General features: G+C 41.7%; 1 protein-coding gene across 4 annotated transcripts; it reads right to left on the minus strand.

Annotated features, from left to right (window-relative positions):
- Positions 1–1,898: 1,898 nt before the first annotated feature.
- EDN3 (endothelin 3) lies at positions 1,899–18,660 on the minus strand. Of its 4 annotated transcripts, XR_003071444.3 has the most exons (6): positions 18,263–18,660; positions 18,097–18,161; positions 17,661–17,895; positions 5,748–5,912; positions 4,722–4,819; positions 3,782–3,905 (listed from the first exon to the last, which is right to left on the minus strand). XR_003071444.3 is itself a non-coding variant. In XM_025142359.3 (5 exons), exons 1-5 carry the CDS (start codon positions 18,312–18,314, stop codon positions 3,886–3,888), a joined length of 537 nt encoding a protein of 178 aa, XP_024998127.2. In that variant the 5' UTR covers positions 18,315–18,660; the 3' UTR covers positions 1,899–3,885. The 4 variants fall into 4 exon arrangements, 3 of the variants coding, with proteins under 3 accessions (XP_024998127.2, XP_015152038.1, XP_015152039.1); XM_025142359.3 differs by lacking the exon at positions 4,722–4,819 and having other exon boundaries at positions 1,899–3,905; XM_015296553.3 differs by lacking the exon at positions 18,097–18,161.
- Between the last annotated feature and the right edge of the window lie 928 nt (positions 18,661–19,588).

A 19,588-nucleotide genomic window follows, 5' to 3' on the forward strand; every position in this document is an offset into this window, starting at 1 on the left:
ATGTGTGTGTTTTCAATGTGGATAGTACTGTGATGTTAGGCTAAGACTCACTAAGAGGCCGAGAATTCAGTGAGGTATTTCTCATGGCAGGAATTGAACCTCATTCCAAAACCTTTTTGCGTTTCAGTTACGCTACTAGCTATCAGCACGGGTCGCTCAGCTACAGAGAGAGAGCTTTGGAGTGCAAACAAGGGCACGCCTGCCTTCCAAAACACTTACTGACAATCTTGGAAGTTAAAATACTTCTTAGAATTTGCTTTTTAAGTGAAGCTTGGCAAGACAGCACTGTAAGGTAAACAGAAAGCTCAATGTGCTTTAACTTAATATATTCTAAGACTCTCAATCTTGACATTTCTTTGTATTATAAAGCTCTCCAGGTTCTATCTTTTCCTTTGTAATACTCTAGTAGTGAAAACAGATTGTTTCCAATCTCATCTGTTTGCAATTTTGCTAGAATTCTATTCCGGTAGATTTCAAGCTATGGATTTACAGATTTAGTGTTCATACGGTTGAAGTCTGTTCCATTTCTAACAATAACTTTACATTTTTCAGCCATCCTTGTTAGCCCACATTTTACTTTTATAAGATGCAGAGTTTTGTCATCTTAAAACACACTGAACCAATTTTTCTTGGTGGTTCTCTGCAGTTTTTTCACATCACTGTTATTTTTGCTTTGCTGTTCTGAAGACCAATTTCTAATAGTAACATCTTGTATATGTGGAAAAGTTGCTGGATGTTGCCAATAGGAACATCATAACGGCTTGAGTGCTGCATGACTTGGAGGTATTCTAGGGTGGATCTGGTAGGAACACAAACCAGAACTGTTGGCCACTATTTCCTTTGGTCACTATGAAGGGAATATTACCATGTATGCAACGCGTTTGCATTCTCGTCGCAAAGAAAACTGTTACAAACTTGTTTTCCCTCAGCTGTGTTTTGTGAGAGGAGGGCTTGGATGTCAAATGTCAGAGATTGAAAGGCATCAGAAGCATTTCATTCAGCCTTTGCTGGCATATCACACTAACAGTTTTGGTTTTTATTACAGGGGAAAATCAATTCAGTTCTGCTGTATTTAATGACAAGTTGGAGGACATAGTAAATTCCTTTTAGCACATTCATAAAGCAGATGAGGAGTGATTTGCCACAATCTAGCCAAGAGAAAATTATTTTTGTGTGTATGGCAACTCAAAGTGTACCATTTTCTCCTACCCATGATTCTGATAAGCTTCAGTGGATTACAAACAGCCCTTAGAAAGAGAAGTTAATAAATCAATGGCATATTTTAATTTGTCCAGATTTATTTATAAAGATTAAGTTTCTTTCCTCATAAAGTCAACTGAAACTCTTTCCTTTCCTCCTTCACGCCTTGTCCATCTCTGTGTTGACTTAATAGGAGAAGGATCTACTGAAGAGCTCAGCTCTCAGATTTTACAATCATTGTGTAATCTTTGGGAAGATGAAAGAATAGTATCCTCAAAAGCAAGTACAGCTAGCAAGAAACCATTTACTCTGATGTACAGGAAATGTGAACTCTGCTCAGGGAATAGCTTCCTTACTGCAGGAAAGCTGCATGCTCGCAGCTTTGACCCCTCTGTGTCTCGGGCACCAAAGTCTGCCTCTCACAGGACACAGCCAAGGAGCAAGAAGTGGGGGTGATGATGGAGACTGTTTTCCCCATGGCCCTTTACCATTCTTACTGATATGTTTAATATGAATGGGTTTTACTGCACCGTAAGCCCCCATACTTGTTCTTTAGGCTGTGTGGACACGGGATGACATGCTGCTTTCCTCTCTGCTGCAGACCTTTGCACGCGCTGACTTTTCACACACACACTTCTTCCTCTTCCTTCTCTTTTCTAAGAAAAGCTTAGAAAAGAAATTCTTCCAAGCCTCCTTCCTACATTGTTCTCCAGGCTTCTGATCATTTATTGTTCTTATTGCTATTAACAACTGAAAATTGCACTTTTATCAATGAGAACTAGAATGAGAACTGACACTCTGACAGAATTAGAACAGTTAAAATATAAATGGCTTTACATGGAATGGAGTAAGAACTGGAACACGTTAGAAAAATATACAGCAGTGTCCTCCAAACAACATCCCAGCATAGTTCTGTACACCTAACGATGCTAATGTTATATGTAGAAATACATTTATTTCTAACTTCTGCAAATAACTTCTTGTGCTTAATTATGATGGCATGACTTCCCTTAAGTTTCCATACTCCTCAAACTTGTAGAACTATCAGTCTCCTGAAGGTGGCAAACCTTTGTATGACCGGTGTGTGTACATTCAGGAGAACAAAAATCCAGTTAGTGATAAGTGTTATAAATGAGCATTAAGCATTCTTCATAATTAAAAAAGTGGGAAAGTTATGTGAAGTGTTTCCATACAATTAATCAATTTTCTATTAAGGTATAAAATCATTTGTACAGCAAGTAAGACACTGATACAAATGCAATGGCTGACAAATATATTTACTTTTATAACTATAATAATTTATTTGTGAAATATATCCACATATATATAAAATATATCATATATTTTGGCAAAGACCTCCCTTTCTTTGTTCAAACAAAGCCTATTAGCACTGCTTTAAGTCCATATAACCATTTTTTACCATTAAGTTCTTTTTATTTTGCAGTTGTTTTAGTCTCCGTCTATCTTCTGATAAAATATAATTTAATGTCATCTGGTTACAGTTTAACTTATGCACCCTGGGGAAAGTCTGCATGAAGTTCAGTCAAACCAAAGAAACCCAAACATCTATAATGTCACAAGGAAGGGGTTTTCTCTCTTTTTAAATTATATTACCGAACACGGTTTGCAAAAGGCCTTTCTTAGCTTACTCACTCTTGCATCCTCCTATAAAAATAAAAAAAATAATAATAAAGAAGAATTCCATAATTTCTGAAGAAATCATTTACATTGAAAAGTGTCCAGGGGTGAGTATAATCTTATTGCCAAGTTTCCAAGTTGTTCAGCGATGTTTCAGCGAAGAGACAGAAATGTGATTTAAAGTACTAGCAAAGATGAATGTGTGTACTATGGATGATAACGTATGTAGGGGCTTTGCATAGCATATGGTCCAGTACAGTAAATTCTTTTGTGTGAAGTTTCATTTGAAGTTCCACAGTCCTGCCCTTTCATCTCTAGGAAATTCTTTGGGATTAATTATTGGAGTTCTGCTCATAAATTAAAGCACATCCCTAAATAATCACTGCAAACGTCTTTGAATGGAATTTCGTAGTGCAGGAATAATTTGTGCATAAATTCGGTAATCTATTGAATACTCAACGTATACTCTTAACTTGCTATAGTTTATAGTAATGTTTATATTAGATGTTCATATTTATTCTGCATAGATACTGTTATTTAAACATCTGCCACAGAGTTACAATATGATGATTCAGGCCTGCATACATTAACAAGAGAAACATTTTGCATCTGTTTATTCTTACTGAGCACTCACGTATAGGCAACCTCTAACTCATCACCTTGTCCCATTACCATTGCTCACATAATACTGGATGGATTCTTCAGACATGTAGCAAGCAGTAAGTGAAACTGTATGTTTCTATTGTACTTTTTAACCAGGTAGAAAAACGTTTCCTGAAACTGTTGCTGAAATTTGGATCCGCCTTTGAATTTTTCTTCAACGATGATACATTCCCTGCCGGGTTAGGTGATAAAGATTATCCTTTACTGAGGTTCTCAGGAAGGGAGCATGGAGAGAGCTTCTTCATACAGGTTCACGTGCCCTCAGAATGGCATTGATGAAATGAAAGTGTTGCATGCTGCTGAAGTCTCCACTGGCATCAGACTGATGCATCAATTTTGTCCATCTCAGGGGAGAGTTGTAGCTTAAGTTCTTGCTTCTGAGCTTCAGCAAGCAAACGTTAAACCTAAACAATGAAACAAACAAACAAAACCTGCTGGATTACTCAGAACTCCCCATGACCTGATAGAATGCTGCTTCATCTCTTTGATTATACACACAGAGAAAATCCTGCCCAGACGCCTAACCAGCTCTGGTTACATAATTGTAACAAAAAAATTCTAGGTACTTCCCTCTACAGCTAAAATGTTGGGGGTAAGGAGGTGATCTGTATTTGTTCTTAAAGTTCTCTATTTCTAATGACTGCTTTGTTTCACACCGACCTGGAAGTATTTGCTTAATGTGACAATGTTTTCATTTTTTCTGTAGCAGTAGTATTAAGGGTAGTAAGCACAGATTTGGAACTGGAATCTTTTGAAACTTGCTACGGGGTCACCGCAACCTCTTCATATCTGAAACTTAAAGCAGACTTATTTCCCCTCCAAACCCTTTCCCACAGCTTGTTTGGTTGCTGTACCTTGACAATGTCAGTTTTAGTGGAGCAGTGCACTGTCACGTGTAGTTAAAGTTGTTACAGTACTAAGTGAGTAAAGAGATGATAGACAGGAACAGCTCTTGCGCTTAAAAAAACCAAAGTGGGAACATTTCCAAAATGTGTTGGCTTATAGCCAGAGAATCCAATGTCTGGAGGAGCTGGAGCAGCAAGAGGAAGGTTGTAGTAATTCTGTGTAATAAATTTTATTTAAAAAAAAAAAAAGATCTACGGGGCCAAGTCTACCCATAATGTTCAAATGAAAGAATTCAGGCTCAGGAAAATACAAACAAAGTTTTGGAGAAATATTTCTATTCAAGAGTAAACAGAACGTGGCCACCTGAGCCGTACCTGACTGTTCAGAACCCTCCAAGCTCTGCTACTGAGCGAGCGTGTGCTCCTCTTCCCTGCATCGGTCCTTCTCTGTTGTTTTTACTGATCCGTGATTTCTGAGGAAGAGAGAACTGTTACATTTCCCTCAGTGCTCTCACTGATTACCCATACACACCTATCCATAAAGTGACAATGTCAGACTTTTCTTTAGATTACATAAAACTTTGCATTTTTTTTTTATTCTAAAGGAATGCAATATTAAAAATGCTCTGACTTGTTCTGTTCAATGTCCTGGCTGGATAGGAGATCTGCTGTTTCAATAATCCATCATAAAAAGAAATCCACACACACAATAGCCAAAGCATTACTGTACTTAGTCTGGCTAGGATGAAGTTAATTAACTCTTTACATAGCAGCCCATATGGTGCTGTGCTTTAGATTTGTGATTTAAAAAAAGTGTTGGTAATGCACCACTGTTTTGGTATTGCTGACTGGTGCTTGCATGGCATCAAGGCTTTCTCTTTTTTCCTCCTCAGTCCCTGCCCCCCAGAATAGGCCAGCAGTGGCAAGAGACTGGGATGGAATAAAACCAGGACAGGTGATCTGAATTAGCCAAAGCAATATTCCATAACATCTAACTTCATGCTTAGCAATAAGGACTCTGGGTAGAGATGGAAGAAGGAGGATTTTGGCTTTTACGGTAGCTATGGCTTGGCAAGTAGCTGGGCATCAGTCTGTGCAGGAGGTGGTGATACCCTCTGCGTTGCCTGTTGGTTTTTAGTGTTTTTTCCCTCTTTCCTCTACCTGTTAAACTGACTTTATCACCATGTTTGAGCTTTCTCCCTTTTGCTCTTACCAACTTTTCCCTGATCCCACATGAGGGGTAAGGGAACGAGTGACAGTGTGGATTTGACAAGGGAACGAGACATGAGGATTTGATTTAAAATGAATAAATTTCTTAATCAGCTTCTTCTGATACATGCCATAATTAATTTGCATGAAGTAATCAGATAATATGGACAGTTATTAAGAACACACACTCACCTTCTTCTGTCTTGCATTCTTCTGCAAAACTGCGTACACTGTTTGTCATGAATATCCAAACAAGAGCACCGAAATGAAGGCTGGGAAGTACTTTGATTCTGGCCCGTAGATCTCTTGCCTCTAAAGCTGCTTCTGTAGTTAGAGAGCCCATATGGCACAGTCCTCCTGTTGGGAGGACCACAAATATTGTATATTTTAGGAGCCAATTGAGATGGTTTTTGTTTTAGAGAACAGAGCAGTGATGCAAACCATTAAATAACTGAAAACAAACAAACAAAAAAAACAAACCAGACCCTGTGCTTATGTAAGAAGTTCTCCAATCACAACTTCTCGACCAACTCAAGCTTTTATGGAGTTATAAAGTAGTTAAAGAAACAGCTCAAAAGAGGTTTACTGCATCGTGTTTAGGAACGTCACCCACGGAGTCTCATATGTGAGAATAAGGTAGGTAATCTTCCTCACATGAGCTCCCATAGAAAAGCAGACGCACATTCTTTACAGCAGCAGACCAAGAAATAGAAAGAATTAATTCTCTGTGTTCCCCCGAGGTCTGGCATGCTTTGTTCATTTATGGGTTACAGTCAGTAATACCAGGACAGGGCATGCTTCATTACTGTGTGCTAATCTCTCAAAAATTATTCTCCTGAATGTTGTGAAAGTATCCCAATCAATAGCAGATTTACACCACGCAACTGCTGGAGACTCACCAAAGTTTCAGCACGCTCGAGGGCTGGGCTATGCAAACCACAGATCCATAGAGATCCAAGGGCAGAAAAAGGAGTGGAGGTGGGAGAAAAAAAGTGTTGGGGAGAGGAAATAAGAGTGGTTATAGAAGGGTTAGAGAGAAGTTATAGAGTGAAGTCTGAATAATCAGTCTGGAAGCACTAACTTCATATACTTGGACTCCTTTCATTTGCTTTCATAAAAACATCATTAGGCTATTAATTGGGAAGCAGCAAATCTTCCATTTTCCCACACTCACGGTGGGCTGAAAGGTTTAGAAGAATTATTTTTGTGATCTCTGCAGTAATTTCTGATGTAACATCAGTACTGTTGATTCAAATCAGTTATTCAGACCTCTGCACTGCTGCCAGCATGTACTGGGTTGTAATGGTGCACCTCATCTTCCACAGCCTGGAGCAGAGCACGCCCATCGCATATGGATTTATCACAAAAATCACAGAGATACAAAACCAGAAGCAGTGTCTCAGTGTGCTAGCGACCATTAGAAGGTCTTTCTATAGCAGATGCTGCTCTGCTTAACATCTGTGCGGAAACTGTTGTGTATTTTCAGCGCTTTCTTCATTCTATGGCTATGCCTCAACACCGGAGAAGATCAAGAATATGCAAATTAGTCCTAAGACTCTAAGAGTTGATTACTCTGAGTTGATTTTGACCCTCTGTCTCATGCAGTCATCTGAGAAGCTGTCTGTTGTCCTCAGGGTCAAGGGCAAGTCTCCCTTTCTAAGTGAACAGTATTAATAACTTCATACTGCCGTGTTCTGTGTGTCTATTCTGTACTGTTCAGAGTAATGGATGATAACTGGCTAATGTAGATAACTTCTGTCATGGCTGTCATATAGTCATATTTTAGATGAATGTATTTTTTTTGCGGCTGGTTTTCAGAGACAGAAGCAGGGAAAAGTTCCTGTATTTCTAAGGGTGGGGAATACTCTATGGAAACTCTCTGGGAAAATTCTGTTATTCAACTTCTTGCTTGGATTTAGGCTGGAATGAAAGGAGGAATTTTGCCTGTTTCATGGCAAACAGGTTGCAAAGGGATAAGGAACCTTTCGCCACTCTTACAGATGTCTTTCCACACTGTATTAACAAGAAATAAAATACTGTGGTATTTTATTATTGTTATTTAAAGAGGTTCCTTCTTGAGTCCACTTTTCCAACATATGATACCTTTTTTCTTATTATTTAAACGTATCTCTCTGTGGGACCAAGCTGTGGCTTGGCCTGTGTCAGAGGTTTTGCCTTCCCAGCTGAAGAGGCAAAAGGGCACATGTGCTTTTGTCCTTTGTTGCTGCAGTTCACAAGTCATAATCAACTTCAATTTCACATTAATACCTCAGTATGGGAACTATGGGCCTATTACATGTCTGCTGCTTTCCTAAGAGACAGCATATTCCAACAAACTGACAGGGGTGGGCAATGTGGTGTAATTACAAGTGATAACAACCATGAATCACAGCCCTAAGCAAAGGAGGAGGCTGATATTTTAGACGCTGCTTCTGATCTTTCTAACGAAGCGCCTTCTGTTCTATGAAACTTGCAAGCTCGATGCTTATTAGAGCATGCTTCATAGCTAAGGAAATGTATTCAAGAGCACTTCATTCTCAATGGTCCAAAAATAAATGCAAAGACGTTTTCTAGCGTAAGAATTTTAACTAGAATGCCCAAGCAAACATTTCTGTGTGAGCTTATGTGCTCATTTATTAATCAGAGGTGGAAATGTAATCCTTCTCCCAGTGTGTGCTTTTAATTTCTAAGGCAAAGATTCAAAACCAAAGCAGATGAACTTGAATAGCAACCCAGAATCTTTTCAGCAGGATTCAGAAAGAGCTACATAATATAGTTGGTGTTTTCTTGCCTGTTGGGTACTCAGATGCAACTCATAAATCACATCATTTAAGTAAATGCTAGTGTGTGCATGGCTATCATTCCAGCAGCTGAAAATGTTACTATTTCAAGTTAGTTCATGCCACTTTCTCAGTACTTCAGAAATGAGAAGAGATGCCAGAGAGATTCATTTGAACAAGTATCAGAAGTATTTGCCTAGCAGCATTATTTAATCTTAGATTGTTACAGGTGATTAGCAAAAAGGCTGCTTGTGCAGCAAATTATATGGTGCTGCAATGCTCAGGTTCAAACTGACAGATGTGGAATCACAATTTCTGTATGCTCAGTGGAAATTATTATCAGCATTTAATTGCCAATCAAGCATTTGCTTAGCTAAGAAGTCACTTTGCTTTCCCTTTCAGGTGAGGTATCTCTCTTCTTTAGTCAAAGCTTGCTGGCTGGACAGCTAATGTAGGCAGAAGTGCATTTCTTGGCTAGCCACTTGCTGGGCTTCTGGGGATCCTGAGCCTTGTGCTGTGTTCCTTGTGGTTACAACCAGCTCCCTGGCCATAGCACGGGCTAAGAGCCATCCAGGAAATTTTTGAAAACTTCTATTTAAGACGCACAGATTTAAAGAAAAAACATATATACATTTGCACAAGAAGTCTGGCCTGACCTTCAAATCAGTACACATCACTTCTTCCTTTTGGAGAACAAAATTCTCCTAAAGCGGTAAAATGGGTTTCCACTTATTAAAGAGCAAAGGGGTACTGTGTCCTTTATGCCTTTCTTCTCTCCAAGGAGACCAAGCACATCCGTGCAATTTTGGATCAGCCTGTCCAATACGGATCTGCAAATCAGATAGTCAGATGCTAAATAATCTAGACCATTTCTGTACTTGCACCCACAAAACACAACGTAAAAGCTCTGCTACTGAAAGTCAGCTAACTCTTGAAGTAAGCTTTTGCCTTTAAATTAACAGAGATGGGCATATTTTATTTGAAAAATGCAAGTACTGAGTGATAGTGAAATGGCCATTCTGAAACAGAGATATTGGTGCAAGTTTCCACAGAAAGAACTGCCCGTTGAATGATCAGTACCTTCAAGTCTAACTGGGAAGAGTACAATTTGCCTATGTCCAGCTGTCCCTCATTTATACTATGGTGAATGTTCAGAATTCAGGCAGCCAAATCCAAATGGTTTATTTTAATTCTTATAACATGTGGCTGAGTTTCTCATGCTATGTTATAATTGACCTATGAGCTGCTACTATTTTCTACTTTCCCAGCCACTTAAACACAGTAGATACCTCCAGGGCACTTGAGAGTTTCAGCGAAAACAAAGGGATGAGGGGGTTGCAGCATTCATCTTAGATGCTGTGATTTCAGTATTCAGCAATATATTTTCTGGCAGGTATCCAGGCCAGCAAGGCTCCCAACTGTCTCCAGCATTCTCAGACAATCTTAACATGTAAGAGATCCCTGTAAGGACTACTGAGAACAAAGAATGCAGAAAGAAAGCAAAAATTAACATAATACAAGCAAACCAAAATGTGTCCAGAATGGGAGATATTGGGGGAAATAAAAGATATTTCTATGTTCAATTTCACATAAAGCTACTGCAATATGGCTGCAGATGAAGGGACAATTGGCTGCTCCTAAAGTTCTCTCCAACTGTCTGCAAGAGGCATAATTTGTTTAAATGTGAGTAGTTTACAGTAGGATTTCTTCCCATAATATCTGTTCCTCCTCATCATCATCATTTAAGATGTAAATGCAATAGGAACGTTCTTTAGGGATGACTCTGACATCTTGGTCTTGTGTCATTCTAATCACAGGCTCTATTCAGAGAAATTGTACTTTTTCTGATTACCTTTTTGCAGCTAAAATTATTTTCAGATGAGATAACCAAGCTTTTATGCTCTATAGCCACACCTTTATTTCCCAGCCTCTCCTTTTAGCAGCAGTCATCACTCCTGTCCATCTACACAGGCTACTGTTATGTAGAAAGATGTAGCTCCAAGATCTTGCTGGATTTGGTTTTACCTTCACTGTTTTTTTCTTCTCAATCTTATACTTTTAATTAATACTTGCTAATTTAGGAGGACCCAGATTAGTTAATTAGTTATAGCTAACTTAGGTAATAAGCCAGGATTGCACATATCTACTTCACCATATAGTCTCACTGATCAAACGAGTTCTTTGATTTACTTCCTGCTGGCACTCTATGGTACCCAAGTAACTACTGTGAGAGAACTGAAGGCAGACTGTTTCCCTGGGCATCTTCCTTTAGCATGCCATCCCAGCAGCGTTACAACAACACAGGCATGAGCAAAACCCCACTATCTCGCTAGCAAAATGCATACCTGTCTGTTCACCTCAGAGACTCAATTAACCAGTGTAGTCACCAACAACTGAAAAAAGAAAACGGGCTGCATGCACAGCGTGTAGTATTTCTAGAAAGTGAGAAATATGATGTGGAGGACACTTGCTCCTTGGCAGTGTTTTTGTGCAGCCAGTCAAGCCACAGCAGGCGACAAGCACAGCTCTTGTATTTGTCGCTATCAACTGCGGTTTGGGTTTGGTTGGCAGTCACAGGAAAGTTCTTAGCCAGGATGCTTTCTGGGGAAGGTTTTGTTGGGGGTCTTCATAGGATTTCTCTTGACAAAACACAGGAGACCTAGCATGAGTGAAAATGTGATTTCTGTTCAGCAATAGAACAGAGGTAGAACTGGGCTTCATTAAAACCTTATTTCTAATACGAGAGCTGGTGGCCATGTGGTCCTATTTACTGAATAAATTTTTAATTCAAAACTGGATGAATTAATGCTGTAGAGGATGTATTCTTCATTTCTAAATCACAGGAGAGGACTCGTGTTTAACTATGACAAGGTTATATATAACCAGATTTTTCTTCTTTGCATGAAATTATATAAATGCTTATAATTTCATAACAAAGACAACTCAGCAATACAACCTGCATCAAAGCAGATCTGGAGAACAATTAAATCATAAACAAACAGCCAAATCAAAACAGATGGTTTTTTTTATTAAAAGAAAAGTCTTAAGAATGTAAATTTTAATTTTGGCACTAGAAATCCTTATCTTGTAGCTGTCAGAAGGATGTTACGTGCTTCCTCTATCGAATGTGATCAGAAAAACATCTGAGTTGAGTGAAACTTGGAGTATGTTTCTTTAGACTATTGTTTAACATAACTATCTCTCTCAAAACAGCAGTTCCCATATCCTTCAGTACCTCACACCAGTTCTAAGCTGCTCCCAGTTTAGTGGCAAGTACTGTGATTGTTATTTACAAAAATACATAACTGGTGCAGTATTTTCTGTTGGTGAGGCCTGAGCTCCCGTTATTCCTTTTTCTTCCTCTGACAGGCAGGGAATGTCATCAATGAGGGGGGCAGCTCGAAAGCAAACAGACTGAGGTAAATCCCAAAAGTCAAGAATGGCTGAAAAATAAGATAAATAAAGTGGCAAATGGTAGGTTTTTCACACCAAATTCAGAGTATTTATGCTAGTTTCTGAAGCTCACACAGAAAACACTCTCTGGTGCATGCTTCTACCATTCCCCACAGTGTGTATAGTTAAAACCCACTGCTGGTTTAAAAACAAAGCAAGCAAGAGCCCAGGGGAAAACAAATAGCCTTAAACCTTAAGGCTGATGAAAGTGACTGTGGTTCGATGCCTCTGGAGAATGCCTATTCTTTGTTTATTCTGAGAATTAGACCAACATGAGCAGCTGTAGTGAAATGTCAAGGCACCAGCTATCGGCGTGTCTCATCCCTGACCCCATCCTCTGCAGGGCTGGGTCCCACAGCAGCATGGGATTTAGTCTTCAGAGCCAAATAATAATGTCAGGTCTTTCTGAGGATACTGCTGTTAGGATATCAATACCACAAGTACTGTAAATAAGGCTTTCAGGAAGACTGAGAGGATATATTCTACATTTAGATGTGGAGGGCGTGCAAGCTGTGCATGTGTCAGAAAGACATATAAGGTGCACATTGCTGAATAGTGTGGGATGAGGGGATCTCAAAAAAAATAAAAGTAGTTGAAGAGCAGTTGGTTAGGAGAGATGATCAGGACGCAAAACAGGAGAGTGTGAATTTGAGGCAGCTGCTGGAATGGGAATTGTTTCAGTTGGAAAGAAGGCATTCACTAAAAACCAAAGCCATACCAAATTATTTAACTTAGGATATGGGGACACTGGATCTAGTTCATTCAAGAGAGTATTATGACCCTTGTTTTCAAACAGAATAGGCATGCAAAAAGCAAGCTGAGCTATTTCTTAGCCTAGAAGAACCTTACTTTTAAGTAAAAGATTGTGTCATTATATTGCATCACTGAACTACTCTGAAGGTGTTTTTCCTCGAGGTTAATAATTTATCTCACTGGTTTCAGAATTCTGATTGTGCAAACGACTTGCACTGCTCTCGCTATTAAAGTGCATGCATTTTAATAAAGGCAAACGACAGGCAAACTGGCTTGTCTACCTAAGAATATGCATGAAGGCTGAGGGCAATCAACAGAGATGTGAAGTCAGTGTGCAAAAACAGAAGTGTGTAAGGAATTTAATTTGAAACCCTTTGGGCTCTGTTTGTAATAATGGCAAAGAACGAGCATGTCAGAAGGTCTCTCTGCCATGAGTCCATGAGGTTAAAGCTGTGCTAAGTCACCGTGTGAAGTCAAAACACGATTCACATATGCAGGACAAATAACTGTTTTTATAATCGGCCTAATAATCAAACCAGATTGTTCATCATAAAGTATAAGCATAATAGAAGAAGCTCATTACTGTTTTCAGTAAATCGATTTTCAGTACTCTCCCTTTGATGTAAAGTTTTGTGCAGCATTTTATCATAGAGAAATCTTCCAGCATTTAGAGTCAGAGATTTACCATCTAAGTTTTCACCAAAACAGTTGTAACTTAAAGAAAAAAATTAGTCAACATTCCTCATTTACATCAATTCCTCTTCTCTGCTTTTACATCAATTCCTCTTCTCTGCTCTATGCCTGTTTATTTTTTTCAGCGATGAGTATGGCCATAGATTCCAGTTTTATTTAATTAATTGTTACTGGCTTGCTAAGATTTTTCTTTTTATGTTCTGTCATTTGGGCTGTGTTAGGACAAGTGATGCACGTGGGTAGTCTCATTTGGTAATCTTCAAATGTAAGGCAAACTTCATGCATAAAGTAAACTCAATTCAACACAAGATTCATTACTTCATCACTTCTTTTGGCACTTGGTTCTGATAGTGAACCATGTGTGCCATTAAACAGAGAGATCAGCTTTGCCTGGCTTGCAGCCACTGTTTTATCACGATGCCTTTGGCTAGCCAGAACTTTCAGTCTGATCTATTAAGATTATAAGCACATGCTTAATTGTTTTGTGGAACAAGAAATCTTTAGCTGTGTTCCTTTATTTCCAGTAATATACAGGACAGTCTGTATTTACCAAATGATGGAGATAATTCTCAAAAAATAGGGAAAGAGTAATACTTTATAATAAGAATGAGGGTGAAAAGTACTTCCAATAACATTATTCAGGCTTCCTTTCAACAAAGCACAATCTAAGTACGGAGAATCAGAGCAGCAAATGCAAAGATAATAGATCGAATTCTTCCTCTCGCTCTGTCCATCCAATTGTACTGATTCAGAAATTTATGTAATCAGCAGATAGAACTGTTAGATTATGTAATGTGGTTTTTATAACACGGTCACAGAATTCATTCAGTTACTCCTCTTTTGAGCATAAAGAAATAGAACGCAATCGTTTGCTCTGATTTAGACTCCTCAGGAAATCTGGTAGTTTGAGTGAGGAAGCACCGTGACGAATATTCATCTATGCTAATTCTCCTTTGAAAGTTTCTGGCCTATTGTCACAAATTCTCATTATACTACTATGTCAGAATTAAAGACCACTTTAGTATGTGATATTATGTCCTTGTGATAGCATTACTTTCCTATAGTACTTTTACTAGTTATTCTGAGCATCTACGGTGTTTCATGCTTATTAACATTGATGTCATTCACTGAAACACATTTTGCACTGAATGTACAAGCTCAACATATGCTGAAATACTGAACCCCTGTGAAGAAGTGCTTTCCTTGATATGTGGAATTAAGCATTAAGCTGTAGCTGTATTACATCACTGGGTACTGTTTAAAAGACAAGTCATTCCTTCTCTCTTAAAATGTCTGTAACTTTAGATCAAGATATGAATCAAGATAAGCATAATTAGAAACTTGATAAAAAACACACTGCAAACTAATTCTGAGTAACCAATCTTATCAGTGAGAACAATTTACCAGCTTTTAATTATCTTTATTATGTTAACTGTTGTCTATCCCACATAATTGAGTTATTCTTTTCTGATTAAGCAGACTTTCTTTAGGACTGCTTCTGTCTTCAGACTGTTACTGTTCCCAGCGTGAAAGTTTTACCCTATGTCAAAGTAGCACCGTGTGCTCAGTGGTCTGGACTCAGCCCAGTGGTTCACACGTTCTGCTATCACGTGCTCTTCTACAAGTATCAGCTCACTGATCTTTCTCAGGGAGGACAGAAATAGACCGTGTACTGGAAAGTCCTCTGCCTCTACTAGCACTGTTTTCATTGAAACTTTAACCATTTTTCCAGGGAAGGAGGGGAGAGAGTGGTTTGTTTTGGGTATCACACAACAATGCTTAATAGCGCCTTCTGTTGGGAAGACTAGGGGAAAGAAACCAGAAGATGAAAAAGTTTGTGAAGTGTGGAGAAAAGAGTAAGCTGGACAAAGAAAATATTAGGGAATTTTTGCCAAGAAATGATAAAGTGCAGGGTATAAATCAAGAGAAGTGAGAAAGGAAAAAAATAGTAAAGAAGCAGAAAGTAACAATAATATCTAAAAAGCAATTGTGGTGTTTGATCTAAGAAATAAAACTGAAAAAGGCATGTGAGAAGCAAGTAAGCAGGAAGATCAGAATCAACAGCTTTCGGGGCTGGGCACCAGCAGAGGCTTCCCAGGATCACAGCACCAAGCCAGAGCCCACAGAGCGCTTGGACAATGCCCTGAGACACAGGGTTTAATTTTTCAGGCAGTCATAGAATGGCTTGGGTTGGAAGGGACCCCAAGGATCATCAAGTTCCAACCTGCCTGCAGCAGGCAGGGCCACCAACCTCCAGAAGTCTTATGTGGAGCCAGGAAGTGGACTCGATCCTTGTCCTCCCCATTTCAAGATGTTCCATCCTATTTAAGAAACGTGCTCCAAAAGTTTACTAACTTCTAACCAAGAGAGACACATCTAGATGCAGATAAGTACACCTTTAGGAGTATAGGTACCAGCAACGGACACTAAACACCATTACACTTTTTGGCCAGGTTGATGGTTAGACTTGAGGATCACGAAGGTCTTTTCCAACCTTAAATGATTCTGTGAAAACCTCTTTTTTTTCCACAGATTTTTCTGGTTTCCTATTCCACGTTTGATCCTCAAAGTTACATCTGAGCTGTACTGTTATTAGTAAATACTAAAACTCTCAACAGCATGCACACAGCAACATGGAAGCCCTGTTTATAAACAGATGTGCAGTCTGTACAGATCCAATGTTTACTTCCATTTAGAAGAAGTTTTGTAGCTTGTTTGGTGTATCAACAGGCAGGCCTGATGTCTCTCATTCACACTCAGAATAACTTTACACACTTGAGAGATAAGCTGTTATTTTATGTACAGTTGACTTTGGTTAAGAAAGGTGTGAATCATAGGCCCAACCACTTAATATTTCAATGATCTGAAATACCTCATTGCTGATGCTATGTGTAACATCAAAATGCTTTATATCTCCATTCTCTACTCTTAAGTCTTTGTTAGAAGGGTGGATGTCACATTGAGTGATGTGGTCTAGACTGCGCTGATAGTTGGGCTGGATGATCTATTGGTCACTCCAACCTTAATGACTTCATGATTCTGACATGTAACTTTCAGGTAGGGGCACTCCGCATCAGTGAATAACGTTCACTATTAATGTTACAGGACTGCATACAAATTTTCCTAACGGAATGAAAGGAAACAAATAACTCACTGACTTCTGTGAATGTGTTATACGTTCAGGCTGGTAGAATTTCAAAGGACTTGTCATCCTGCATGGCCTCTACCTGGGATGCACAAGAGAATTTACACATTCAGTGCTGTAAACCCTCTTTAAGTTAACTTATTTTACTGCTGCTTTCTATCTTTGTCTACTCCTTTTGTTATTTTAATCTGATGCTGTGCAACTGATCCAAAGGAGTGTAGGGCTAACAGAAATGCTCCCAAACCGCAGTCAGTGCAGTACGTGGGGTGCAGAAGTCTCAGTCATACGGTTCCAAGATCTCTGATTGCTGAAGCTCATTAATTGGACTCTAGTTTTAGATTCATCAGATCTCCGGGTGATTTAATGAGCTGATTACTTGAGTTTCTACAGGACTGACACCCTTTAGCCTATGAAAATCAATGCAGATCCTTGAGGCTTTTCTAGTTGCTCAGACAGGATATATACTAGGGCTGAGGAAGAGGAGGATGCAAACCCTTCGGATGTAGGCAAAGCGTCACCCTTCCTGGGCCACTTATTCTAACTGGACACTGCTCGTACGGCTCCTGCCTTCCTGTGAGCCCTTCACCCCCTGACCTGGGAGAAGCTCAGAATTTCCACTTGGTGGGAAATGTCATGTTTTCAAGAAGTGCTTTTATTATGAGTTGAAACAAAAGCCCGTTTACCGTTCCCATAGACACGATTGTCCGAGCCGCTGTCTGTAACACTTTAAGCCTGGTACATTGAGGTTTTCAAGAATTACTGTAATGTCAAACGTTTTCCGCCATGCTTTTTTTTTTTTTTATCAGAAACAGCACAATTGCACAAACGCTATTGCTCCTTTCCCAAACAGTGGTTTATTAGAAACAGGTTTCTGCTACAGAAGAGCAGCTCCTTCCCCCCACGCCCGCCTTCCCTCAGCGCACAGACGGCGCTCCCACGCTGCGCGGAGCGACCGGCACTGACCGCGGCGTCTGTCAGCCCGCGGGGCCCCGCAGGTGTCGGGGCGGCCGGGCCGTGAGGCAGCGCTCGGCAGTGCTGCGGACCCCGCTCCCGGGCGGCCGCCTCTCCTCCCGCCCTCACCTCGGCAGCGCGCGGCACCGCCTCCCCCCGACGGCCCTCCAGCCGGGCCCTGCCCTCCCCGGGGGGCGCCCCCCGCCCGTTGCCGCCCCGCGGCGGGGCCCAGCCCGCCCCGCAGCCCCCTCACCTCCCGGCGACCCGCGCGGGGCTCGGCGCCCTTCGCAGCCCGGCCCGCCATTTCGCGGCCCGCCCGCCCTCACTCACTCTGGGGTGTTGATCCAGATGATGTCGAGGTGGCAGTAGTAGACGCACTCCTTGTCTTTGTAGGTGTAGCAAGTGCAGCGCCGTGCTCGGCGCCGCAGCACCCCGCCGTCCGCCTTGGCCCTGCCGCCGCCCGGCACCGCCGCCGCTCCGCTCTCCTCCCGCTGCTTCTGCCCCAGCGCCGCCGAGCGCGGATCTCCGCCCGCCGGCAGGGAGCGGGGCCGGGGCGGCGAGGACCCTACACCGCGGGAAGGCAAGAGCAGCGCTCAGCAACCCCTCGGCAACCCCCGAGCCCCGCAGCCCCTTCCGCAACGGGACCCCGAGCACGGCGCTCCCTGAAAACTTTCAGGGCTGTTACAGGCACCGTTACGCTGCTACTCGGTGCGGCCAGACGGGGTGCCGTGCAGCCCCGCAGGTTGGGGAGCTGCTGGGTTCTCACCCACGCGCGGCCGAGTGATGTCTTTGGTGCCCGGTTACAGACCGCGCGTCGGACGGGGCTGCTGCCTTTTGGAAGAAGGGCAAAAAAAAAAACAAAAAAAAACAAAGCAGCCTTTCTTTGTGCGCGTGTGTGGAAATGGCAAAAGAAAGAAAGAAATTCACGTTACCTGCAGTCGACGTAATTGTAAGTCCAAAGAGGAACAATAAGCCCAGCTCCATGAAACCCAAATTGCACGCTAGTTAACTGCAGGCAACGGTGAAGTGCAGAGGCGGCGGAGCCGTTCCGGGCGGGCTCTCTCCGGCGTGCGGGCAGCGATATCCTCGGGCTGGCGGCACACGCTGCTCCGCAGCCACTTCCCACGCGGAGGTGCGATCGGCGGTTCTCCCACGTAGTTCTTTTACTTCCAGTGCGGACTTAGTCCTGGAGGGGAGAGCGTTGTCAAAAGAAGGGAAGCTCCATCGCTCGGCTTTTCTCACACACACCTCCCACCCCACCCCCAAATCCGATCAGAAACCGGAGCTGCTGTTTCCCAGCTGCAGCCGCCTCCCGCCAGCGGACAGCTGCGGCCTCGGGGCGGGCGCTGCTGGCACTGCCCGCCCCCGGCCCGTCCGTGCAGGTGAGGCGCGGCGCAGCTTCCTTCCCCGGCAGCGGGAGGCGCATCCCTCCTGGCACTGCCAATGGGGCTCCTCGTCCGTCGCTTTTAAAAGGACTATAGTTTCGGGAAGACGGCTTGTGTGATAGAAACAAGAGGCTGTGATTTAAATCTGAGCTACCGACTTAGGAAGTGACAGAAGGGTTTCATTCTGCACGCATACCTGGCACGTGTACCGAGAACAAGACTGCTGCATGTGGCACTGTTTGTTATCAGAATATAAACCGTTCAGCGCTAGTAGGCAGGGTTTAAGGGCTAAGGGAGTCTGTCATGTCCTTCATTACAGTAGTTAGTGTATTATAACCTATTAGAACATGTGTTGTAGATAGCTCACAGAGAAAGATTAGCAAATTTAATTGTCAGTATTTTAAATCAAAACATTCAAGTGTGTTTCAGTGCTACCAGAAAGAGCTGCAGTCAACATTTCTTTCATGCATCGTGCCAGTTCAGTGCATTCCTTAGATCTGTTTCACGAGTAGGAAAGTCATTGCAGAATCACTCAGCTTACGTTGTGTGAAGGCCTGATGCTGTTCTCTGCCATCTCACATTCTTTCTCCGGCCCTGCCCCCAGTCCCCCCAACCCCAGCTTCTGCTGTGGGCTCTTGAGCAACAAGTACAAAAAACATCATCGAGGTGTCATGTCCTGTCAGTCTGTCAAACCATGCCTTTGTCAGCTTCTGAAGTGTGAGAGTCCCAGGGGAGAACTTTGGTCTACCGTATTCCCAACTAATAACAAAAGCACGATGCTCGTTAAAGACATTAATAGTTAGAAAGTTCCTTTTCCTCCAGCTTTGCTGACACCATGGTTCTCTGTGGACAATGAAATGGCTTGGCTGGCGT

The sequence above is a fragment of the Gallus gallus genome, chromosome 20 (assembly GCF_016699485.2).
Source record: "Gallus gallus isolate bGalGal1 chromosome 20, bGalGal1.mat.broiler.GRCg7b, whole genome shotgun sequence".
NCBI classification, from domain to species: Eukaryota; Metazoa; Chordata; class Aves; order Galliformes; family Phasianidae; genus Gallus; species Gallus gallus.